Raw genomic sequence first — 25684 nt, forward strand, 5'->3', positions numbered from 1 at the left:
CCACTTGCCCAGACGACGTGGGGTTGGCCAGCGGCTCTGGAACCCCCTTCCCTTCAACTGGCGACAGCTGGGCCAAGAGTCCCTTAGGTGCCGCTCAGGTGCTCACAGACCACCTCTGCCTGATGCGGCATTGTCCTGCATTCAGGCCTCGCCCAGACTCCCCGCCCCTGTGCGCTGGAATTACCTTCTGTTCCACCCGACCAGAGGGAGCCTGGGGCTTCACCACCACCCACTCCGGCCTATCTCCCAGCCTTATCTTCCCAGCTCTGCAGCCTGACCCCTGCCCCCCACCGAGCCGCAGCCTTTGCCCAGCTGCCCTCCACGCTTCCCAGCTCCCAGGGTGGTGCCTTGGGTTCCCAACTCTGCGGTTGGACCCATGAACCACGAATTGGACCAGCTTGACCTGAAAGCTGAGACAGGTCCCCAGACTTGGGGCACCGGGGGTGGCCTCTGAGGCCTGGGGCGGAGTCCGGGCCTCCGCCACAACGCCCAGCGGTGCGCTCAGGCGGATCAGGGCGTCCGTGGTGTGTTGGCAGATGCGCGGATGGATCAGAGCCGCGCCAGAAGAGGGGACCCGGGAGGGTGCTGGGGAGGACCTGCAGCGAACGGAAGAGAAACCGGGGCTGACTGAGCGCTCAGCGGATGTTGCTAGGTTCAAAGGCAAGAGATAAAGCACAAGCAAGAAACCTGCGGCTGGATTCCTCCAAGGCACGCCTCGGGGGGGGGGCGGGGCTGGAGGCGGGGCCCTGTGGCGCAGGGAGTGGGTCCAGGAAGCGGCCTAGTCGCACGGAAGGGGCCGAGCTCCGGAGGACCCCGCGCCCCGCAGGGCTCAACCGGTCCCCGCCCCGGCCCCGCCCTCTAGGCCCCGCCCCCGATCCCGCCCCGCGCTCCCCTAAAGCCTGCTTCCCCGCCCCCGGCCGAGGCGGTGCCCGGAGCAGAGTCCGCCTGCGTCGTGCGGGCAGTACGCGTCTCCTTCTCCTCTGCATCTGCGCCAGGCGCGGTGTCCCCCGCCCCGCCGCCGGCCCCCGGTGCGCCCGGCCGCCTGAGACCCCAGGTAAGCGAACCCCCCACGACCCGAACGCGGACCGGAACGCCACTCTCGCGGAGAGCTCCGGCCCCGCCTCCAAGGCCGTGGCGCCCGCGGCGGCCCCCAGACGCATGCAGTGCCCCATCAACTCGCCCGGGACGGCCTCTCGGGGCTTCCCATCTGGTCCCAGGCCCGGGCCGCCTTCCCGATAGAGCCCAGCTCCCCCGAGGGCCCGGGCGCCGCGAGCGCCCGAGGACGCGGCTGCGTAACGGGCGGGCCGGAGTGGGGACGAGCCTAGCACGGTGACGCGGGGGAATACGGATGTGTGAACGCGAGGAGCGTGACGGGGGGTGTCGGTCCGCCACCAGAGGATCCATACCTACGGGGTGCCGCCGACGTGCCAGGTCTGGGGATGCAGCCGGGGCCCTGGCCTCGGAGCCCGCAGCCCGGCCGCGTAGACGGCTGGGACCCGCGGAAACAGACACAGATCATTCCAGCCATGCTAAGTGCGGGGAAGACAACACATCTGGGAGATGGGTTAGGGTCAGGGAGGCGTTCTCGGAGAAGGTGTCATCCGGGCCTGGGGGACCAGCCAGCGAGGGGTTTTTAGGCCCAGAAAACAGCAAAAGATTCTGAGGCAGGGCCCAGACTGGTGTGTTTGCCGAGCGGAAAAGAACCCAGCATGGCTGAAGTGCAGTGGTGAGCCGGGGAACCGAGGTGAGACGAGGTTGGCCCCCGGGCCACGAAGATAACGAGGAGGAGGTGGATTCCGTTTTCAAGTCTGTGGGGACCACGGAGGCTTAGAACAAAGTGAGTGACCGGGTCCACTTGTGTCTTAAGAAGACCCAGCAGCTGCTGTGGCCAAAAGAGACCGGAGGAGACCCTGGAGGAGGCTGCTGGTTTGGACCCGACAGGAAGGGGGGGATGGAAGGTGGATGAATTTGGGTCCTTTTTGTCAGAAGAACATTGCCTGCATTCCCTGCCTGCTCAGAAGTGGGGCAGGAAGGAAAGTGCATGGAAGAGATTTCTGGCACCGGCAGCTGGGAGTGTGGAAGGATAGGAAAACTGAGGGAGAAACAGATCTGAGGGTGTGAAGCAGTTGTGACTGAGTCCGATTTCCAAAACCTGTGAGATACCACCTGAGGGGGAAGGTGCCTGAGGACCTGACTCTGAACCCAGGCCAAGTCCAACGTGACTGAGTGCAAGGGGGCAACCTGGATCTGTTGTATGGGGCCACCTGAAATAGAAATTCTGGAGGGTAGGGTTGTCTTTGAAGCTCCCCCCACCCCCACCCCAAGTCCCTAGCCTCAACTCAGCCCCCTTCCAGAAGGAGCTGCTGTGAATAAACTTGGCAGTGGTGGGAGTGCCCAGAGCCTCACTCAGTGCAGCTGGGTCCCTGTAGGCCCAGCCAGGCTGCAGGGAGGAGGCAGTTGGGACCTTCCTTGCCTGCCCTCCCAGCTCACCTACTCCCAGCTGGGAGCCTTGGTCATTGAATTGGCCTTGGGGCCCCAGAGAAAGTTTTCTGGACTTCAGTTTGCCCATCTATAAAATCGGTCAATAGTACCTGTATCTGTGAGTGTTGTTCTGATCAATGGAAGTCTCGGCTATGAAATAGGAAAGGGCTTGGCCAATCCCAGGGGCAGCCTTACGCCTCGGGGGATGGAGGAGGGCTGCTGCACTGGTGGGAGTTCTGGGCCCGGTGAGCCTCCATTTCCTGCTCTGAGAAATGGGAGGAAGGCATAAATGCGTCCACCTCCAGAACCCACAGTCTGCAGACTGAGTGAGTTAGGCGTGTAGAGTGTTCAGTTGGCCCAGCACCTGGCGTGAAGTGGTCACTGGGCACAGGAGCCGCTGGGATGAGTGTAGTTGGCCGTGGGGAGCTGGCTAGGGCTCACTCCTCCCAGCACCCCTGGGATGCCCACAGGAAAGCAGGCACCAGGGGGCACGCTCCTCTCTTATCTGGGTACTACAGGCTTTCCCCTTTCCGGCTGTCTGGAAGCTGCCTCTGACCTTGTCCTGCCAGTTTGAACGTAGTGCTCTCAGGCTAGTGACTTCACCTCCTGGTTCAATTTCTTTACCTATAACATGGGAATAATAACAGTCATCACCTGAGAGGTGTCCGGCTGGTAATAAGCACCTGGGAAAGCAGAGGGGATGCCCGGGTGGAAGCAGGGGGAGCCCAGAGAAGTGACCTGATTCAGCCTCTGGAAGGGTGCGGGAAGCCTTCTTGTAGGAGGTGACCATCTGCCAGGTTACTAAGGATTTTTAAGAGTTCATGGGCAGAGAGACCAGTGAACAAAGATGTGGAGGGGAAGCACCACAGCGCACATGGGAGGAGCTGCAGGCAGGAGCCAGGAAATCAGCATGGGAGTGACTGCCCTGGTCCAGACCCTGATGAGGCTGCACCAGGTGGAGGTGTGGATGGGAGAAGTGGGTGGATCCTGGATAGACTTGAAGTTGAGGATGGGGTGGGGATGGAGTAGCCACTGATGGGGCAGCAGGTTCAGGCGCAAGTCAGCAGTCTATTTCCCAGCACCTGGAAATTGTGATGCCACTAGACACCCAGGTGGAGACCAGGTGCGGGGGGTGGGCCTAGAGCTTGGGAGACATCCCCACCCTGGTGGGATGGATTGGAGAGAGGGTGGAAGGAAAGAAACCAGGAGTGGGTGGCAAACCAGAAGCCAAGGGAGCAAGGGCTTCAAAGTGGAAGATGAGGTCAGTCTCAGCCATGTCTCTGAATCCCCTGCTTGAATAATTTCTCCCCATGGCAGGGGTCTTACTCCCTTATTTGGTTGCCATTCCTTCCCCGATGCCCAAGCCATTCAGGCTGGGCTTCTTTTTGCTATCCTTGAATCGGCCCCTCAGACCCAGCCTGGCTCTGACCAGATTGACACAGAGGAGACCTTTCTCCTTCCTCAGTCTGACCTTTGTACCTTTGTTAATTAATATGATCCTGTCACACCAGTTCTCCACACCGAACCAGCAGGATCTCACCTCTCTCCCCACTTCCTCCTAGGCTCCCCAAACCATATTTTGCTTCAGGGCCCCATGACTGTATCTGAGGAGGGGTCAGGCCCCTGCCAGCGACCCCCTGAGGATCCCCCCCCGCTACCCTGTGCTTGGCCCCAGCTCCCTCCCACCCGGTCATTGATTCATTCAGCAGGTACTTATGAAGCACCTGTGCTGGGAGGCACTGGGGACTAGCAGTGAACAAAATCAAGCTTCTCTGCTGCCTGCCCGCCCCTCCCCACCTCATGGATGGAGCCAACGTTCTGGGAGGGCGGCAGCCGGGAGAGGGAAGAAACCTGAAGGATGAGAAGGAGCCAGCCAGGTGGACATCTGGAGGAAGAGCATTTCAGGCAGAGGGACTAGCATGTGCAAAGGTCCTGAGGCACGACCCAGCCTGGCATGTTGGAGGTATAGCCGAGAGGCCACTGTGTCTGGAGCAGAGTGAGCCAGGGGGAGAGTGGGGAGAGGGGCAGAGGAAGAGACTGAGGGTCCTCAGGGCCCCTCAATCCAACAACTGCAGACCCTGGTTGGGCCCTTGCTTGAGGGGTGCAAGGTTGTTGGGCCCCACTGCTGCGCGGTTTGCAGGGGTGTTGCTTTGGTATGTTGTCCCCTGTGTGGAGTGGTTAGTGCACCCTGAAGGCAGAAGAGGCTGGCAGGAGGAAGGAAGAGAAGGCCAGCCCTTTCCTGGTGGGCAAAGCTTCTCTCCTTCCTCCTGCACGTGGTGGGGGGCTCAGCTGACCTGGGAGGCTCCCTGGAGGGGCTGGAGGGGCTGGAGGGAATGGAAGGAAGTAGCCAGGGAGAGGGCGCTGATGGAGACAGAGAAGGGGGCCAGGGAGGAGGAGGAGCAGAGCCCAGAGCTGGGTGTTGGGGCAGGATGTTCTCAGGGAGGTGACAGGAGATGGTAGGCAGGGGCCTGGCTGGGCCTTTAAGATGAGCAGCAAAAACCAGAGCAGGTGTGTTTTGAGGATGGCTCCTCCACCAGCCTGCTGTCACTCCCTTTCCAGGTGTAGGAGAAAAGACTCAGCATCCCTCCCCATCCCACCCCCCACCCCCGTGGACAAGGACCTGGTCACCTGGGCCTGCTCACCCTTCCCACCCCACCTCCCCCACTCATCCAGGTATGCACCAAACCCCTCCAGTTTCAAAGGCTTCACAGAGGGGATTCGGACACTTGGGTGCCGGCACCTAGATCAGTGGCTCTGTTGAGCCCAGACACTGTGGCCAGGACCGTTCCCCGACCCCCTCCAAATTGGGGATGGGTGCACCTAAGGGCACCTCCCTTTGGCCCTGGCTCAGCATTTTTTTTTTTTTTTTTTTAGGCTGCGCTGCCCACGGCATGCGGGATCTTAGTTCCCCAACCAGGGATCGAACCCGTGCCCCCTGCTTTGGGAGCGCGGAGTCTTAACCACTGGACTGCCAGGGAAGTCCTCTTGGCTCAGCTTTGACCGTGATCCTGGCAGGAGTGATGGGGCCACAGGTGGATCAAGGCTAACCTATCGGGAGATGGCAGGGGACAAGGGCAGTGACAGGAGGGGAGAGCAAGCAGGACAAGCTCTGGAAATGTCAGCCTCTGGGTGTCATTTCTCCATCTGAGCTGTTGGCTAGGGCAGATCTAAATATAAGGTTATCACCTCCCTGCCCTCGCCTCTCTTCACTCCCTGCTCTGTTCCAGCCCCAGGGGCCTCGTTTTCTATGCCTTGAATCAACCAGGCTTGGTCCTGCCTCAGGGCCTTTGCACAGGCTGTTCCCGCTTCTTAGAATGCTCTATCCCCACGGCCTCCTCCCTCATCTATCTCTCTTTTTTTTTTAATAGATTTATTTATTTATTTAATTTTGGCTGCTTGGGTCTTTGTTGCTGTGCGCAGGCTTTCTCTAGTTGCGGCGAGTGGGGGCTACTCTTCGTTGCCGTGCGCGGGCTTCTCCTTGCAGTGGCTTCTCTTGTTGTGGAGCACGGGCTCTAAGCGCACGGGCTCCAGTAGCTGTGGCACATGGGCTCAGTAGTTGTGGCTCGCGGACTTAGTCGCTCCACGGCATGTGGGATCTTCCCGGACCAGGGCTCGAACCCATGTCCACTGCGTTGGCAGGCAGATTCTTAACCACTGCGCCACCAGGCAAGTCCCTGGGCCGCAGATTTTAAGGCAGTTCTTGGAGGAGGTGTCAGGCTGTCCTCAGGTGTCCGCTTCCTCTAACGTAGTTCTTCTCACTGGCAAAGTAGTGACGCTGAATTCTGAAACGGTCGCCTTTTTTACACAACCAGATTCACGTGACTCCACACACATGTTGCAGTTTATGGACTAGGATGCATTTATTTGACCTCAGAGCCTGTATGAAGAGCCCAGGGAGCAAACCTGAGCTGTGGGTCCTTCGGTGAAGTTGACTCTGAGGGTTAAGGATTTTCAGGATCTTTTCCAGGGGTACAGCATGAAAGTCTCGGTGCTTGAGTTGATAAAATTAGGAACATGCTTGCGGTGACTTCTGCTAGCCAAATAGGCTGCAGGTGCTTGCCTGTTTCAACCTATGACAGTGTTCAGCCAGGACTCTGAGATGAACCAAATGAAATTTTGGAATTCGCTGAAAAGTCATGCCTTCGGACCTTGGGAAGTCTAAAAAGGACACGAGACGGCTTCCCTGGTGGCACAGTGGTGGCCAGTGCAGGGGACATGGGTTCGAGCCCTGGTCCGGGAAGATCCCACGTGCCGCAGAGCAACTAAGCGCGTGCACCACAGCTACTGAGCCTGCACTCTAGAGCCCACGACCCACAACTACAGAGCCTGCGTGCCACAACTACTGAAGCCCACGCGCCTAGAGCCCGTGCTCCGCAACAAGAGAAGCCACTGCAATGAGAAGCCCGCGTACCACACCAAAGAGCAGCCCCTGCTCGCTGCAACTAGAGAAAGCCTGCGTGCAGCAACGAAGACCCAACGCAGCCAAAAATGAATAAATTAAATAAATAAATTTATTAAAAAAATAAAAAGGACATGAGGCATTTGCATACAAGCCTTGCTCATATATTACCTAGAGATTGGTCACAGAATATTTAGAAACCATCACTGCAGCCATGGCTTTCATTCAGAGTAGTTCTTTACAGAGAAACAGAGGCTAGCTGTCTCTCTTTGATTACTGAAATATTCTCTAATCACTCCCCTTTGTAAATGTTACCAGCATTTGTTTGTATTTTGCCTAGACATTCTCCATTGCCTTACCCACGCCGATTTAACTTGGCTCCTCTGAGGAGGTAATATTTGAGCTTGAGGCCTGAGTTGGAGCTGGTGGTAGACACTCACAGGAAGTGGAATTTGTTGACTGCCTCCCCTCCAGATCCCTCTCTCCACTGGGGAGACAGACACATCCCTGGGCAGTTACAATGCAGAATAACCTGGGCCAAACAGAGGGACCACAGGCTCTCTGACCCAGCGTGGCAGTCCTGGAAGCAGTGACAGGCAAGCTGCTTACTTGAAAGGTTAGGGGAAGATGAATAGTGATCCAGGTGGAGGAAACAGCCTAGACAAAAGCTATTGCATTGGGAGTTCCCTGCCGGTCCAGTGGTTGGGACTCCACACTTTCACTCCCGAGGGCCTGGGTTCGATCCCCGGTCGGGGAACTTCGATCCTGCAAGCTGAGCAGCATGGCCAAAAAAAAAAAAAAAAAAAAAAAAAAAAAATTAGGCATCTGGGTACTGCATTACAGCGATGTTTCTGAGATATGAACAGACCCTGGGAATCAGGCCATGGACACTAGGCTGAGAACCGAGGAGTCTGGTGGCTGCAGGAGGTCAGCAGGGTAGAGGGGGCGTGGGCAGGGCCAGATCACAAAGACCTTGGTGATGAGTGCCAGGTGCAGAGGGAGGGGTGCCCCCCATGCGGGCCCCCTCTCCAGGGTGGGGGGAGGGACAGGCTTGTAGAGTGAGCCTCTGCGGGGTTGCTGAGAGAGGGATGGATGGGGAAGAGGAAGTGCTTAGTCTCCAGTTACGCAAACACCCCGGGTTCTTAAAGGGCCCATGGACAGACTCCCCCTGGGGACCCTTCCCTGCGCCCCCCCTGATGAGCCATCTCACACGTGCCCTGCTTGGCTCCCCGCCCTACCTACTGGGCAGGCAGGCACTGGGGCGATAACTCCTTCAGTGAAGGCGCTGCTGGCCTGAGGCCACCCGCCAGGAGCAGATCCTCCCAGGCTGGCTTACTCTGAAGTTCACGGTTAGCCTCTGTCCTCTGGGACCCTGACAGGTCTGAAGGCCCGTGTTCAGCTGCATGTCAAGTCAGGGGGTACTGGGGCTCCCGGCTCTTGAGGCCACGCCCTCTCCCCATCCATCCTCACCCCTCTTCCTTCTCAAACGATGCCTTCTCCGAGTCCCCCATCCAGAAAAAGAAGATCTTCTGGTCCTGTCCCAGCCCTGGGCTGTGTGTCCCCAAATTCCTGCCCAAGCCGGTAGTTCCCAGATCAGGCTGCCCACCCCAACATGCTCTACCCCGACCCCCTGAAGACACCCTTACCCAGCCGTGCTTCCCAGCCCCCATCACCTCCCAGACGCCAGCCACTGGTGACCTCTTGGGGCAGAACTTTGCTAATCTGAAATCCCAAGGACAGCCCATGTGCCGGGGTTGTTCACAGGAGAATCACCCCCTTTTGGGGACATCGAGGCCCAAGGCTCCCATTGCTGCCTCTGTGTCTTTAAGGCTCAGGCGACAGGCACTTGCCAACTTTCCCTTGAACAAGGAGGGCTCAGACCTGGGCTGGCAGGCTCTCCAGAGTTCAGTACCAGCCAGGACCAAATGTCATCTTATTTTCCTTGTTTGTTTTATGGCCACTGTCTGCACATGATGCTGAGAAGCTGGCTTTCTCTTTCTCTTTTTTTTTTCTTTTCCATTATAGTTTATTGCAAGATATTGAATATAGTTCCCTGTGCTATACAGTAGGTCTTTGTTGTTTATCTATATATAGTAGTTTGTATCTGCTAAGTTCAAACTCCTAATTTATACCTCCCCCGACCCCTTCCCCCTTTGGTAACTAAATTTGTTTTCTATGTGTGTGTCTGTTTCTGTTTTGTAAATAAGTTCATCTGTATCATTGTTTTTAGATTCCACACGTAAGTGATATCATATAATATTTGTCTTTGTCTGACTTACTTCACTTAGTGTGATAATCTAAGGGCCATCCATGTTGCTGCAAATGGCAATGTTTCATTCTTTTTTATGGCTGAATAATATTCCATCGTACATATGTACAGCATCTTCTTTATCCATTCATCTGTCGATGGACACTTAGGTTGCTTCCATGTCTTGGCTATTGTAAATAGAGCTGCTATGAACATAGGGGTGCATGTATCTTTTTGAATTATAGTTTTGTCCAGATATATGCCCAGGAGTGGGATTGCTGGATCATATGGTAACTCTATTTTTAGTTTTTTGAGGAACCTCCCTACCTGTTCTCCATAGTGGCTGCACCAATTCACATTCCCACCAACAGGGTAGGAGGGTTCCCTTTTCTCCACACTCTCTCCAACGCTGGCTTTCTCTTTCGGGGAAGGAGATGTGGATGGAGGGAGGCAGCCTGGGCAAAACCCGGAGGCAGAGAGACCAGGGCAGAGGTGGCCACAATGATTGAGATGAGAGACGGGGCCTCGTCAGTGGGAATTGAGCAGGGAAGGGACTCGCTTGATTGTTATGGGGGAGATGGATGCAATTGTGGGACCTGGTGAGTAGCCGAGTGTCCGGGGTGATGGGGGGTGATGAGGAGGGATTGGGATGACTCCCAGATTCCTGTCCCCAAAGACTGGGTGCATGGTGGGATCTTAGCCAAGAAGCATGCTCAGCGTAGAGGATAACTTGAGTGTGATATATCTGGGCGAAGCACAGCCAGGCGGTGTTGGGTTAGCCAGTTTGGCATCGGGGGAGAAACCTGGCAACTGCAGGAATCTGGAAAACCAAGGCACAGGCACACCGACTGTGGCTTCCGGGTGGGTGAGATTTCCCAGGGAGAAAAGCTGGTATGAGAGGGTGCAGGACTGGCATCATTTAGGGCCAGAGGAGAAGAAAAACAGCTTGAATTAGGTTAGGCAGGATGCCACGGTTGTTAGGAGAGACAGACAAGGGGGCAGATATACTACTAGGAGGTCAGGAATCCATGGACAGGGAAATGACCACTGGGATTGGCCTGGGCCAGGGGGCGGTCACCGGTGACCCAGGCAAAGTCCAAAGTAGTGAAGCGGAGATGGGGAGAAGCACAGGCGTAAAGGCAGCAGGTCCTGTTTGCCAGGAATGCGTAGGCTGCCGCTGCTGGGCTGAGGTTCCGTGAGCCCGTGTCCATCTACAACGCTGGGTGGTATTGAGCTAAGTTCACATGCAGCTGGGCCATTTACCAGCTGTGTGACCCTGGGATGATAAGTCAGTTCATCCGTGCCATGGGAACAGTAACTGCATCTCCCTTGGAGTGCAGGGAGGTGGGCGCTTGGGGCAGTTGGCACGGGGCCTTCCTGGAGCTAGCGGCTTTGGCGACACCTGGGGTGGTACCAACACCGGTGTGTTGAACAATTGCTGCTATGGGTGTGAACAAGGCCTGCTGTCCCAGGAAGCAGTTTGGCTTTTGCTCCTACTTCATTCTACCTGAAACCGCCTCCATGAATGCTGCCATCTGGGGGCAGCAGAGGGGCCCAGCAGCCAGCTGGTGGGAGAAGTAGGGCAGGTGTTAGACCAGTTTGGGCAGAGGTGGGATGCCATCAGAGTACAACCTGGAGCCCACAGTTCCCTCCACCCTGGAAGGTGGGTAACAGCAGCATCTTGGGGGCTGACCTTGACTGGGAATTAGTTTCATAAATGGTGAGCCGGGAATGGGGGGCTGCTTGCCAGCCAGAAGGGAATGCCCCCTCTGAGCCCCTGTTTCCTCTCATCAACCACCCCTTCATTGGAAACCTTTTCTTTTTTCTTGTACAAATATAGTTTTCTATTTAAAAAGTCCCCCTTGGGCTTCCCTGGTGGCACAGTGGTTTAGAATCCGCCTGCCAATGCAGGGGACACGGGTTCGAGCCCTGGTCTGGGAAGATCCCACGTGCCGCAGAGCAACTAAGCCCGTGCGCCACACCTACCGAGCCTGCACTCGAGAGCCCGCGAGCCACAACTGCTGAGCCCGCGTGCCACAACCACTGAAGACTGCACGCCTAGAGCCCATGCTCCGCAACAAGAGAAGCCACCTCAATGAGAAGCCTGTGCACTGCAACGAAGAGTAGCCCCCGCTCGCCGCAACTAGAGAAAGCCCGAGCGCAGCAACGAAGACCCAATGCAAAAAAAAAAAAAAAAAAAAGTCACCCTTAATATATGCACACACTGGAATATTATTCAGCCTTAAAAAAGGAGATTCTGACACCTGCTACACCATGGATGAACCATGAGGATATGATGCTCGGTGAGATAAACCAGACACAGAAGGGAAATACTGTCTGATTCCACTCATGGGAGGTCCCTAGAGGAGTCAAGTCTGTAGAGACAGAAAGTAGGATGATGGGAGCTAGGGGCTGGGAGAGGGGGAAGCGGGCTTAGTGTTTAATGGGGTCAGAGTTTCAGTTCTGCAAGATGAAGAGAGTTCTGGAGATGGATGGTGGGAATGGTTGCCCAACAATGACTATACCTAATGCTATGGAACTGTACACTTAAAAAAAGGTTAGGATGGTAAATTTTTATGTTATGTGTATTTTACAATTTTTAAAAAAATTTGTCACCCTGAAATGTACTTCTTGTAAAAATCAGAGCATCACAGAACAAGCTGACCAGCACCGCCCTCCCTCACCCTCCTGATAGAATAACTCTCCTGAGTGTGGACCATATCCTCAGAGCACGCCAATTGCATGCATGTTGGATCTTTTGATATTGTCCCAAGGTCACTGAGACTCTGTACATTTTTTTAAATTGTGATAAAATACACATAACCTAAACATTTACCATTTTAACCATTTTTAACCGCATGACTCAGTAGCGTTAAGTACGTTCACAACCTTGTGCAGTCACCACTGTCCACTTCCAGATGCACATTTTTATTTAATCTTTATTTTTTTTCTTCTCTCTTCTTCTGTTCGGTATTTTCTATTATCTCTCTCCAAACTAGTTAGCTCTGTCTTCTACAGTCTCCAATCAGCTATCAACCCCACAGTGGGAAAAAATTTTTTTTGCTTTTTCTCTGGATAAATAATGCTCTCTTCTTTTTTTTCCCTTGCACCATGTGTTTTGCATTTTATTTATTTATTTTTTAAGGTATAGTTGATGTACAATATTGTATGTTTAAGGTGTACAACATAGTGATTCACAGTTTTTAAAGGTTATACTCCATTTATTCTTATTATAAAATATTGGCTATGTTCCCTGTGTTGTACAATATATCCTTGTAGCTTATTTATTTTATACATAGTAGTTTGTGCCTATTAATCCCCTACCCCTGTCTTGCCCCTCCCCCCTTCCCTCTTCCCACTGGTAACCACTAGTTTGTTCTCTATATCTGTGAGTCTGTTTCTTTTGTGTTATATTCACTAGCTTATTTTGTTTTTTTTAGATTTCACATATAAGTGATATCATACAGCATTTGTCTTTGTCTGACTTACTTCACTAAGCATAATACCCTCCAAGTCCCTCCGTGTTGTTGCAAATGGCAAAATTTCATTCTTTTTCGTGGCTGAGTCCACAGTGAATTTTTTACTTCAAGTATTGTATTTTTCAGTTTTAGAATCCCCATTTGGTGCATTTTTATAATTTCTGCTTCCCTGCTGAGGTTTCTTATTTGTTCATTCATTAGGAGGTACTTTTTCTTCACATCCTTGAGCATATTTGTAATAGCTGCTTCAAAGTCCTTATCCGCTCATTCCAACATCTGGGTCACCTCAAGGTCAGTCCCCATTAATTTCCTTCTTTCTTGAGTGTGGGTCATGTTTTCCTGTTTCTTCACATGTCAAGTAATTTTGGATTGGATTGTATGCTGGACATTGTGAAAGATAAATTGTAGACACTCTGGATTCTGTTGTGGTCCTCTGAAGAACATTGATTCTTTTTTTTTTTTTTTCATAGGTAATTAAACAGTCTGGACTCAAGTTCCAAAGTCTGTTTTCCCTGTAGTGAGAGGCAGGTGTTAACTTACTTTCTTTTAGCTTTAGCCAGGCTGGTTGGAGTCTGCCTCGCATATGGTTTAAGGGTTAGCAAGAGACTTGCACAGCATTTTTGGATAGAATTTGGACTTTTTTTTTTTTTTTTTTTTTGGCTTTTTCCTTTCCTGCATGTTCTACTCCATTGTTGAACTGTTGTGGTCTCTTTGGGCTCTGTCTTCTCATTTTTCAATCTAGTTTCTATTTCCGGCAAATAACAGTGAAAAATGGGAAACTCGTCCCATGCTGTTCCCTTATTGCAGGTATAGACTGCCCTCCAACTTCTACCTATCTTTGGTCACTCTCTAGAGCAGTACTGCCCAGTAGAATTTTCTGCAATGATGGAAATATTCCATATCGACACCAATTATGTGCCCAATATGGTAGCCACAAGCCACATGTGACTATTGAGTATAGAAATGTTGCTGATGCAACTGAAGAACAGAATTTTAAATTGTATTTAATTTTAATTAATTGAAATTTAAATGGCCACATGTGGCTAATGGATACCATATAGGGCATGGCAGCACCAGAGCTTTCAGGTAGTTTTTTAGTATGTAGTCCAGGGTTTAGCATTGTTATCTCTGAGAGGGCCGGTCTGATGCAGCTAACTCCGCTATTACCAAAGACAGAACTTTTGGTGGTTTTCCATTTACCTGAGTTACCTATCAGGCCATTAGTGTCTGTCTGCATTTTGCTTTCATTTTTTTCCACTCAGTGATCCTCCCAAGTCCGTGAGCATAGCTTTTCCTCCTCCCCTCGTCCCAATTTGATATTTTCTTAATTGAAAAAAATTTTTAATTGTGGTAAAACACATATAACAAAAAATTTATCATCTGGACCGTTTTTAAGTGCACAGTTCAGTATCGTTAAGTATATTCACATTGTCGTGTAACCAATCTCCACGACTTTTTCATATTCCCCAAACAGAAACTCTGTCCCCATTAAACGCTTAACTCCCCACCCCCTCCCCCAGCCTCTGGCACCCATCATTCTACTTCCTGTCTCTATAAATTTGACTCCTCTAGGGACCTCCTATAAGTGGAATCAGACAGTATCTGTCTTTTTTTTTTTTTTTTATTTTTTTTATTTTTGGCGGTGTTGGGTCTTCGTTTCTGTGCGAGGGCTTTCTCTAGTTGCGGCGAGCGGGGGCCACTCTTCATCGCGGTGCGCGGGCCTCTCACTATTGCGGCTTCTCTTGTTGCGGAGCACAGGCTCCAGACGCGCAGGCTCAGTAGTTGTGGCTCACGGGCCTAGTTGCTCCGTGGCATGTGGGATCCCCCCAGACCAGGGCTCGAACCCGTGTCCCCTGCATTAGCAGGCAGACTCTCAACCACTGCGCCACCAGGGAAGCCCAGTATCTGTCTTTTTGAGACTGGTTTATTTCACTGCGCATCATGTCCTCCAGATTTATCTGTATTGTATCTTCTCCTCCTTTTAAACGCTGATGTAATATTTCATAGTGTGGAATCGTGAGGTTTCTGTTCCCCAGCATTGGACATCCAGGTTTCTTCCAGTTCTCACTGGAAGGGAGAGAGGGAGGAACTCCAAAGGGACATAAGGAAATATGGGAGAGTGATGGATATATATGTTCATTATCTTGATTGAGGTGATGATTTCCACCAGTAGGTACATATGTCAAATGCATTGAATCACACACTTTAGACATGCATGGTTTTTGCATGTCGTTCAATAAAGTCGTGTCGGTTTTGTTTTGTTTTGTTTTTTTCAACTGTAATAGCCCAAGTTCCCCTTACACTCCCATCTGTATGCTTTATCCCTCCCAGTCCCGTGCAGGTAACCTATCAGATCCTGCTGCCCCACCCCGGCTTGCCTCTGGGGCTGGGCCTGCTCATTTCCCGCCTCAAACTTCCAGAGACCTGCTCCCCTCTGCTCCCTCAGTCCTTCTTGAAACCTCCCTGACCAAACCCCCAACACACACCCACACTAGGTGATGCTGGGGACCCCAGAGTTCTCTTCCTGGTCTGACCCTCCCTGTCTGGTAGTGGGAGAGACTCAGCTCTCTAAGCTCCCTGGGGCCAGCCAGGGCTGAACAGAAGCTTTGAAGAAAGACCTAGGGTGGGGTGGGGCAGGGCTAGGGAGGGAGCTCTGCTTCCTTAGGGTGGGAAGGGTAGAAAAGGCCTCTTAAGGAGGGAATTGAATCTGACCCAGGTCTTAAAGACTAGTAAGAACTGGCACAGTGAAGGGGGTGTGGGCACTTCCGGAAGAAGGCACCACCTATGTAAAGGCCTGGACTGCTGGCGGATGCTCTGGGAATCCTAGCACCTGGGTGTGGGGTAGTGCAGGAGTTATAGGAGGGAGGGAGCAGATTCCAGGAGGTTGGGGACCCCACTGTCAGCCCCCAGGCAGCTGCAAAGCAACCCTCATGGCCCCACTGTTGGTTGCTTTATTGGGGGGCGGTAGGGGGCTGCATCACCAAGGGGTGGTTCTGAGAAGGTGCAGCCAGGGGAGCTGGCGGTGCAGGCTGTGGTGAGGAGGGGTGGCCAGTGGGCTGGGGATTCCGGGGGACATGGCCTGGCTCACCCAGACCCGTTAGTCTGCCCGGGACAGGGTTGGGGGGGGTGTGGTATAGATGTTAAGAAAGCAAAGTTCAATCATGTGTGAGCTTCTGGGGCCCTGAAAAGGCTCTGGGGCAGCTTAGGGGTGGTGGTGGTGTAGGACCTTGCTCCTTGGGAAACCTTGATAGGCAGAGACAGGCCTGTGAGCCCTGAGCTCACTGGTGGGCAGAGCAACCCCCTCTCCACCCTGGAGAGCTTCTAGCCCTGACTCACTCCCTTGTTGCTGGGTGACCTGCATCCAGCTGCTTTTTGCTTTGAGCCTCTGGCTTCCCAGTTCTGAAACAAGGAGGCAGTGGACCTACACCATGGGGTTCAAGCTAACCTTGCCCGATAAAGCAGGTGGTTTCTTTTTCTAGAAAGTTTGACCACCTGAACCAGAGTCCTCCCATCCACCCATCTGTCCATGTGTCTGTTCTACCTGCTTTTTCATGCACTCAGCAAACATTTAGTTGGTACTTACCATCGTCCTGGGCCCTGAGGATACAGCAGTGACTAAACAACATTCTTGCCTTCATGAGGCTTATGTCTTGGGATGAGGCAGACAAACAAGTGAATAAGAAAACTGATCAAGTGGGGTGAGGGGGCTGAAGCAACAAAATAGGGTAAGAAGATGGTATAATATGGCGGCTTCTTTGGTAGTGATCTGAGAAGACTTCCTGAGGAGGTAATACTGAACTGAGATGTGAATGATGAGACAGAGGTTGTGTGGGAGGTCAGCACATGCAAAGGCCCTGAAGCAGGAATGAGCTTGGTGGGTTGGACACAGCACATGCAAAGGCCCTGGGGCAGGAATGAGCTTGGTGAATTGGAATCCCATCAAGCAGCCATTACAGTAAATTGAGCTAGTGCGGGGGAGGGGGGGGATACTAACAGGGCCAGAGTGTGGAGGGCAGGAGTGTGTCTAAATATGAGGGGCTGAGGCGAGGCAGAGCCCTGGACTTGGGGCCCTCCTTAGGGTCCTTGAAGGTGGTTTCTCCTGGACTGGCTGCATCTCTGGTCATTAGCACCCCGCAGGGACCCTGCTCAGAGAGGCCAGAGTGGAGGAGCCAGGGCCCAGTGCAGGTGCGGCTGTGGTTATCTACAAATAACCCCCACTTAGTCCATCATGTGTTCCCTGCCTGGGCCTCCAGCCGAAGGAGTCAGGTGACCCCGGGCAGCAGGCCAGGCTGCAGGGGCCGGGTGAGTGTGTATGAGTGTGTCTGTTCTTCCCTGGGCAACCCAGACATCTGGAGTATGAATTGATTTCCTTTTTCACAACCCGGGCAAGTCCTACATTTCCAGCTAGATTTAAAATAAAACCAACCTTTGTGCACAGCCCTGCTGTGCTGGGCGGTGCTGGGGCCTTTGGGGGTTCAGGGGAGCGGCAGGGATCCTGTACTCATCCTCTCCCTCCACGTGTCAGCACAAAGCCCTGCTCGCTCTCTCTCTCTCCCCCAATCTGGGGATATTTTTAGCCACTAAGAAAGATTATCAGAGTCTGGCTCCCAGGTGGCAGGGGCAGGGCTGGGAGTGGGACCAAAGTGCCTTCAAGAAGCAGCCGGGCTGGGGGACCGGGCTGGGGAGAGGGGGCAGGGTGCGGTGAGGAGGAGGAAGCCTCAGGCTGGTTAGGCTAGACCAGCCACCCATTTGGCGATTCTCCACATGACCCCTCAGCAGCCCTGGGTGAGCCAGCGCAAGCTCATTCATTCGCTACAGCTTTAAGGAAAGGCTGCAGAGGCCGGGGTGGGCGCTGGGGGAGGGGCGGTGGGGTGTGTGTCCAGGAGGAACCACCCAGAACCTGCACAGACCAGCACCCTCCTTTCCAGACTGCTCCCCATCCCCACCTCCTCTACTGCTAATAGTAACTGTGTTTTACTTAGTGCTCACTCCACCCCAGGCATTATTCCCAATCCCCTCGGTGTGGAGGCAGGGGGCATTGTTATTCCCATTTTACAGATGAGGGAACTGAAACACCAGTGGCAAGGTCCATGACAAGGTCCACGATGGGTAAATTGCAGGAATCAAATCCATTGCAACAGCAGCGTGGAACATTTACAAACTGCTCAGCTTCCTGAGCCCCCACAACGGTGCAGTAAAGCAGAAGATCTGGCTGTACCCATTTTTCAGATGGGGCAGCTGAGGCCCAAGGAGGCAGAGTGTCATAGGGAATGAGCAGAGGAGCCGGGGTCCAAAAGAGGAAAAATGAAGGTTGAGGAGGAGTGCCTCCCTGACCCTCGTTCCCGCCTGCCCGTCGGGAGGAAGGCATCTGTCAGGGGCAGGAGTGGAAGAGAAGTTTGAACCTTGCTGGCCATGGATGCCTGGTTACAGCCGTACCTGAGCCCCTTCTGTGTGCCAGACACTGCCCACGTGCTCCACATGCAGGCTCACTGGCCTGCTTGACCACAATGCAAGGAAATGGGTGACTTCTCAAACCTCAGAGTCTCTTCTTTATCAAGAGGGTAAAGGGGGTGGGCAAACAGGCGGACACAGGTTAGAGAAAGGGTAGGAGGTCCAAGGCCAAGACCTCTGCAGTTAGGGTGTGTCAGTCTGAAGCCCCCTTGGAAGGCTCGCAGGTTTGGAAAGTGCATTTCTGTTTCCCCTTCTGACTTGGGGACCAGAAAGGGTGATGCCTGCTTCAGCTGAGGGGACTGGGGTTTGAGGCTGGTCATGTTTCCTTCCTTTTCCACCCTCCCCCCAACCAAAAAGACTGCCTGGCCAGCTTCCAATGTCACAGTGAATGAGGTAGAGCTGGCATAGAGTGCTTTAACTGGATCTGAAGTAGGGGCAATCGGGAGGTGCCTCCAGGAGGAAGTGGCAACTGAACTGGGTTTTGAAGGATGCATAGGAGTTTGCCAGACAGACATGAGGGCTGAGACCTTGCCAGCTTTCCTCACCATTTTATGTCCTCAGCACCCAGCATGGGACAATAAATATTAGATGGGCATTCTAGGCAGAGGACAGCATTTGTAAAGGCTGGGGTGTGTGAAATCATACAGTGTGTGTGATTGTATCAGAGCATGTCAAACAGTGAATAGTGGGCTTTGAGGCTGGGGACATGGGCAGAGGCCTGGGATTATGAGATGCCATCGCTCTTGTGTGTTCTCCCTTGTCCCCAAAGCTCATCATGACATGCTAGCACCATGGCTGTGGTGGACCTGATCTTGGGTGGGGGGAAGAACATGGGGCTGGGGGCTTGGACCCCTGGGTTCTGGCTCCAGCTCTAGCTGGCTGGGGGCCTTCCCAGGATGCCCAGCCCACTTATATCTGCACTGGGCATCTGCACAGCCCACTTATATCTCTAGCTGGCTGGGGGTCTTCAGATGGGTGGGAGGGCCCCTCAGGGGAAGGCTATAGATGCCCTGGGGTGGGTGTGGCTCCTGCTAGGAGGCTGTGGAGAGTGAGGCCAGGAATTCCGGGCTGGGTGTGTGCAGTTATGCCCCAGTGGGTGCATGGGATCAAGCGAAATTTGCCTGTTAGTGAAGTTGGTTTCTTTTTTTTTTAAACCATTTTTAAAACATTGAAATATAGTTAATTTACAATGTTGTGTTACTTTCAGGTGTACAGCACAGTGATTCAGTTATGTGTGTGTGTGTGTTTGTGTGTGCGTGTGTGTGTGTATATATATATATTTTTTTTCAGACTCTTTTCCATTATAGGTTATTACAAGATAACTGAGTATAGTTCCCTGTGCTATACAGTAGGTCCTTGTTGTTTATCATTTTATACATAGTAGTGTGTATATGTTAATCCCAGACTCCTAATTGATCTCTTTTTAGAGAGATCAACCACCTGGGCAGAAGTTCTCCCATCCACCTGTCCAACTGTCTATTCTGTCTGGGCCTTCTGAGCCTTGTGGGTCTAAACTAGCCACTGTCACATGCCTGTCTTTTTTTTTTTTTTAACATTTTTTAAACTATCTATTTGCAGATGATATAATCTTTTTTTTCTTTATTTTTTTTGGCTGTGTCAGGTCTTAGTTGTGGCACACGGGATCTTCGTTGAGGCACGCGGGATCTTTTCATTGCGGCCCAAGGGCTCTTGTTGTGGCACGCGGGCTTCTCTCTAGTTGTGGCATGTGGGCTCCAGAGCGCGTGGGCTTTGTAGTTTGCGGCACGCGGGCTCTCTCGTTGAGGCGCCCAAGCTCAGTAGTTGTGGCACACGGGCTTAGTTGCCCCGTGGCATGTGGGAATCTTAGTTCCCTGACCGGGGATCAAACCTGCTTCCCCTGCATTGGAAGGCGGATTCTTTACCACTGGACCACCAGGGAAGTCCCCACACACCTGTCTTAAAGAAAAATGCACGACAGGAGAGCTGTGAGTTTACGTTTTGTTGGGTCTTTACTGAGGACTATAGTCCTGAAGAAGGCCACTCAGTAGCTCTGAGTAAACAGCTCCAAAGAGGTAGGGGAGTAGCCAGAATATATATGAATTTTTTTGGCTAGGAAACGCGTGCAGTCAAGCATACATCTTGGGAAAGAATGACTGCCAATCACAAAGAACAGATATCTCAAGTTAATGATGTTCGTGCTCGTCCGTGTGTGGGAAGATACACGAATCTGAGGTCATTGAAATTCTTCCTGCTGTGCGTCTGAACTATCCAGGGACCCTTTGATCCAAAGCACAAAAGGCCTCATCGTTTTTTTTTTCCATCCTGAATTCCCCTCACGGCTCACTGCCTGTGGGTCGCAATTTAACCCTTTGTATAACTGGATAGTGAGTGGCACTCTTTGTTCCTTTTTTGGTTCGTTCGTTTGTTTGACACTTTTGCCCATTTGTCAGGCTGCTGCCTTTTGGTGTCCGCCCCCCCCCCCCACGCTGGAGTGTCCAGTGGTGGCGGCTACTGCTAATCACTTCAATGATACCTGAACCTGGACGCCAGAAGGCGTGGTCTGTGGGCTGCTCCCTCATCTACACCCCTTCCCTGGGGGATTCCATCCATCCCCCGCCCCAGCCCTGGAGGAGCTTCTTGTCACCAAACCCAACTCCTGCCCCCAGATCCACTGTCGATGGAAAAAAAATGCACAACCGAAAAGTTGAGAATTGTTTTATTCTGCAGACATTCTGAGGACTTCAAGCCCAGGAAACAGCCTCTCAGGTAGCTCTAAGGAACTGCTCCAAAGAGGTAAGGAAGGAGCCCGGATATATACAGGGGTTTTTGCAATAAAGACCAGGTAGTCAGAACATCAAAAGATTACTGTTCATTGAAAGAAAACCAGATAGCTCAAGTTAAGGAATTCAGGGCTTTTCTCTGTATGGGAAGATGCAAGAATCGGGGCTTACTGAATTCGTTTCTTTGATATGCACCTCAGCTATCTGGGCCAGTAATCTGTGCTTTCTCATCCTGAATCTCCTCGGGGCGCACTTGTCTGGGGTGGGTATAGCTAGATGGCAGGCATCCTGTTTCCATCCTGAGTTCCCTCAGGACTCACCATGGGGGGAGGGGGGACAGAGCTGTAATGTGGTGGCTTGTTGGCTGCAACGTCCTTTGCTTACTGATATAGCAGGCAATATTTTTTCATTGACACATCCCTGTGGATTTAAACATTAGGCACACGATGATTGACAGTTCACCGTCCCCCCACTTGTCTTGTCCAACACCAAACTCACCTCCTGCCCCCAAATCCATTCACCATCCTGGTTCACCCAGTTCCTCAGACTCTGAGAATTTTTCTTTTTCTGTATTTGACTTGTGATATTGTGATTTATAATGAGAAGTAGATATTTGGCCTTCCTCAGTTCCTGGCACAGAGCTTTTAAAACCCTGAGAATTTCCTAAGTGGTAAGAGGAATAAAGGTACCTTTTGTTATGTTAATGAGGTGACTTTTGGAAAGCCCCCCACTCAGGTCACCTAAGGATGGGACTGGTTGCCAGGGGAACCAACCTCTTGATGAGAGGGTTGGAACTTTCATTCCCACCCCTGGACCTCCAGTGGCCAAGGATTTAATTATTACGACTATGTAATGAAGCCGCCATAAAAACCCTTAAGGATGGGGGTTCAGAAAGCTTCCAGGTTGATGAACGCGAGGAGATTTGTGGAGATGTGCGGGGACTGGTGCATCTGGGGAGGGTGTGGAAGCTCCGCCCCCTTCCCCAATACCTTGCCCTATGATTCTTTCCATCTGGCTATTCCTGAGTTATATATCCTTTTATAATAAATCGGTCATCTAGGAAGTAAACTGTTTGTGTCCTGTGAGCTGCTGTAGAAAATTAATCGAACCAAGGAGGGCTCGTGGGGACCTCCATCTATGGCCAGTTGGTCAGAAGCACAGGTGACAGTCTGGACTTGTGCTTGGCGTCTGAAGTGGGATGGGTACAGCCTTGTGGGACTGAGCCCTCAACCGGTGTATCTCCAGGTAGATGGTGTCAGAGTTGAGTTGAATTGTAGGATACACAGCTGGTGTCAGAGGTGGTGTGGGGAAAAATACCCACCTGTCGGAATTAAAATCAGAATCATCGACTTTTTTTTTAACATATTTTATTGAAGTATGGTTGCTTTACAATGTTGTGTCAATTTCTGCTGTACAGCAAAGTGATTCAGTTATATATATATATGTGTGTATATATATATATACACACATTCTTTTTCATATTCTCTTCCATTATGGTTTATCACAGGACATTGAATATAGTTCCCTATGCTATACAGTAGCACCTTGTTGTTTATCCATTCTATATATAATAGTTTGTATCTGCTAACCCCAAACTCCCACTCCATCCCTCCCCCACCCTGCCTCCCCTTGGCAACCACAAGCCTGTTCTCTATGTCTGTGAGTCTGTTTCATAGATGAGTTCATTCGTGTCATATTTTAGCAGAATCATAGACTTTTTCAAGGCAAACATTTTAATCTGCACAGAGAAAGGGCCCACAACATAGATGCACAACTCAGTGAATTTTCTCAATAATAATGCTCCCTTAATGATGTCTACATCCTAATCCTGGAACCTGGGGATACGCTACCTAACGTGGCAAAGGGAAACTGAGATTGCAGATGGAATTAAGGTTGCTAATCGGCTGACCTTGAGATGGGGGGAAGGATCCTGGATTATCTGGGTGGGCCCCCATTCTGGCCTCCAAGGCCACTTCCTGTATGGCAACCAACACCCCCCCACACCCCTGCTTGCCATCTCACCTAAAATAAAAACACGGGCCATAGAACTCCCAGACTGCACGAAATGGAGTGTAAAATGGTACAGCCACCCCAGAACACAGTTTGGCGGTTGCTTATGAAGGAAAACATGCAGAATGACCCAGCAATTCCACTCCTCCGGATGGATCCAGGAGACAGGAAAACTTCTGTTCACACAAGACTCGGATGTGAATGTTCTGAACAGCTTTGCTCATAATTCACTAACGCTGAATGCATCCCAAATACCCATCAACAAGCAAATGATAACCAATCGTGGTACATTCATTTGGTACCAAAGATTCGGGAATAAGAAAAAAAGAAGCTCGGGACTTCCCTGGTGGTCCAGTGGTTAAGAATCCACCTTCCAATGCAGGGGACGCGGGTTCGATCCCTGGTCGGGGAACTAAGACCCACATGCTGCAGGGCAACTAAGCCCGCACGCCACAACTGCTGAGCCCCAGTGTGTGTGCTTTAGAGCCCACACGCCACTAGAGAGAAGCCCGCATGCCGCAACTAAGACCCGGCGCAGCCAAATAAATAAATAAATTAAAAAAAAAAAAAAAAAAAAAGAAAGAAGGAAGCTACTGATCTTGGAACAATAGGGATGAATCTCAAAAATATTACACAAGTGAAAGAAGCTAGACACAAAGATGGGATTTGTGATTCCATTTATATGAAGCTCTGGAACAGACAAAAGTAATCCCTGATGGAAAAAAAACTGGAGCAGATGTTACCTTTGGACAGTAGAGATGGAGGCTGAGTGGGAAGGAGCCCAAGAGAGAACCTTGTGGAGGGATGGGAATGTTTGTGGCCGGAGGTTGGTTTACACAGGTGCGTGTATTTGTCAAAACTCAGCAACTGTACAGTTAACATGAATGCATTTTGCTCTAGTAAATTTTACCTTGAAAGAAAAAAAAAACACGTAAGTCAATATCGAACTCTAGTTAATGATCTGCATGCTGAAAATATTTAGGGGTGATGTGACTTGATGTCTGCTGCTTTTTAAAAATTTTTTCTTGAAATATAGTTGATGTACAATGTTGTGTTAGTTTCAGGTGTACAGCAAAGTGATTCAGTTATACATATATATATATACACATATATATTTATTTTTTAGATTCTTTTCCATTATAGGTTATTACAAGATATTGAGTATAGTTCCCTGTGCTATACAGTAGGTCCTTGTTGATTATCTATTTTATATATAATAGTGTGTATATTTTAATCCCAAACTCCTAATTTATCCCTCCCCCCACCCCAGCTGCTTATTTTGAAATGCACCGAGAAATGCACTGATGGGTGGATAGGGGGATGGATGGATACATGGGCAGATGTGTGATGAAGCAGTAGACCAAAACGTGAATGGGAGAGTCTGGTGGTGGGTATATAGATGTTCACTGTAAATTCACCTTTTCTGTAGGTTTGAAATTTTTCATCATAAAATGTTGGAGGAAATCATCCAAATTCCACAGGCCCTGCATGACCTGCCCCGTCCCCTCCCTGCCCTCCCCTCCTCCCTCTCTCCCCTTGCTGACTCTGCTCCAGCCACACAGGAATCCTTACTGGTCCTCCAACACTCAGTTCTACTCAGTCCTGCCTCAGGGCCTTTGTACCTGCTGCTCATTTCTCTGGAAAGCCCCTCCCAGCCCCCTTCGCAGCACCACTACTTTCTTCTGCACAAACCCAGGCCCTCCTCATCTCTAGGTCTCAGCTCAGATGGTGTATGAGCTGAGACCTAGCTCAGACCTTCCTTGATAAATCGCACCACCCTGTTTATTTTCTACCAGGCCCATCACACTGTGTTATCTCATTTATTTATGAATCTGTTTACTTGTGTTTTGGTTGCCTCCCCCTGCTGGGCTGTGAGCTTCATGGTGACAGGAATGTGTCTGCTTTGTTCCCTGCTTGTGTCCCCAACATCCAGCCCCAGGCTGGCATGTACAAGCCACTCAGAGAATATCTTGTGGATGGATGGATGGATGAGTGGATGGGTGGGTGGATGAACAGACGAATAGGTGGATGGATGGACGGATGGATGGATGAGTAGATGGACAGTGGGTGGGTGGGTGGATGGATGGATGGACGGACAGACAGACAGACAGGTGGGTAGATGGATGTATGGATAGGCGGATGGATAGATGGGAAGATGGAAAGGTAGGTGGGTGGATGGATAGACGAGTGGATGGGTGGGTGGATGGATAGATGGCAGGCTGGCTGGCTGGGTAGGTGTACAGCTGGGCAAGCAGGCGATATGGCTGAGTGGATGAACAGATGAATAGGTGGATTGATGAACAGATGAGTAGATGGAGACTATGGGTGGGTGGGTGGATGGATGGATGGACGGACAAACAAATGAATGAACAAACTTTGCAAGCGGGGACCAGTGTGGGGTTGGGGCACTTGTCTTAAATCTTGGGAACAGGAGAAGCTATTCGGGCTCATCAGGACAGCTGGGCCCCACTGCAGCTCCCCAGCAGCTGTTGGTGGAAAGTTGGCCCACCTCGACCACTGCTTCATTATCTGGCAGCAAGCTCGATCACGCAGTAGGCTCTCTTGCCCAGCTGCAGCCGGGCTCTTGGGATGGCGAGCGAGTTAGCCGACATTCGCACCTCAAGGGGAGTCCATGTGTGGATGGTTGGCTAGGGAGAGAATTGTGGATTTCCTTAAATCCTTCATCTTTGGGCTGTATCAGAGGCACCTTCCCACAGTGGCAGAAAACCTTCCCGGACATTCTGAGAACTCAAGTTCATGACCCCGATCAGCCACTCCCTTGATGCTGGCCGCTGTTCTCACGTCTGTAGAGTAGAGAATAATAACTACTGTCATGAGCTATATTTAAGAGTCAGTA

General features: G+C 51.5%; 2 protein-coding genes across 5 annotated transcripts in view; one reads left to right on the top strand and one right to left on the bottom strand.

Annotated features, from left to right (window-relative positions):
• Nucleotides 1–759: 759 nt before the first annotated feature.
• Nucleotides 760–25684, top strand: part of CERS4 (ceramide synthase 4) — a 32517-nt gene continuing 7592 nt past the window's right edge. The window contains exons 1-2 of one of the 4 annotated variants that reach the window (XM_082456807.1): nucleotides 760–1054; nucleotides 20765–20830. The gene's annotated coding sequence lies outside the window, so the exon portion shown is untranslated. The remainder of the gene's footprint in view (nucleotides 1055–20764; nucleotides 20831–25684) is intronic. The other 3 variants (XM_082456810.1, XM_082456808.1, XM_082456809.1) reach the window with 3 other exon arrangements.
• The window catches only part of CD320 (CD320 molecule), a 38057-nt gene continuing 35770 nt past the window's right edge, over nucleotides 23398–25684 (bottom strand). Inside the window, exon 6 of the mRNA XM_082456846.1 lies at nucleotides 23398–25631. Within this exon, the coding sequence (XP_082312972.1) occupies nucleotides 25525–25631 (107 nt within the window). The 3' untranslated portion in view covers nucleotides 23398–25524. The remainder of the gene's footprint in view (nucleotides 25632–25684) is intronic.

Source organism: Balaenoptera physalus (assembly GCF_965194825.1).
Source record: "Balaenoptera physalus genome assembly, chromosome: 3".
Taxonomy (NCBI): domain Eukaryota; kingdom Metazoa; phylum Chordata; class Mammalia; order Artiodactyla; family Balaenopteridae; genus Balaenoptera; species Balaenoptera physalus.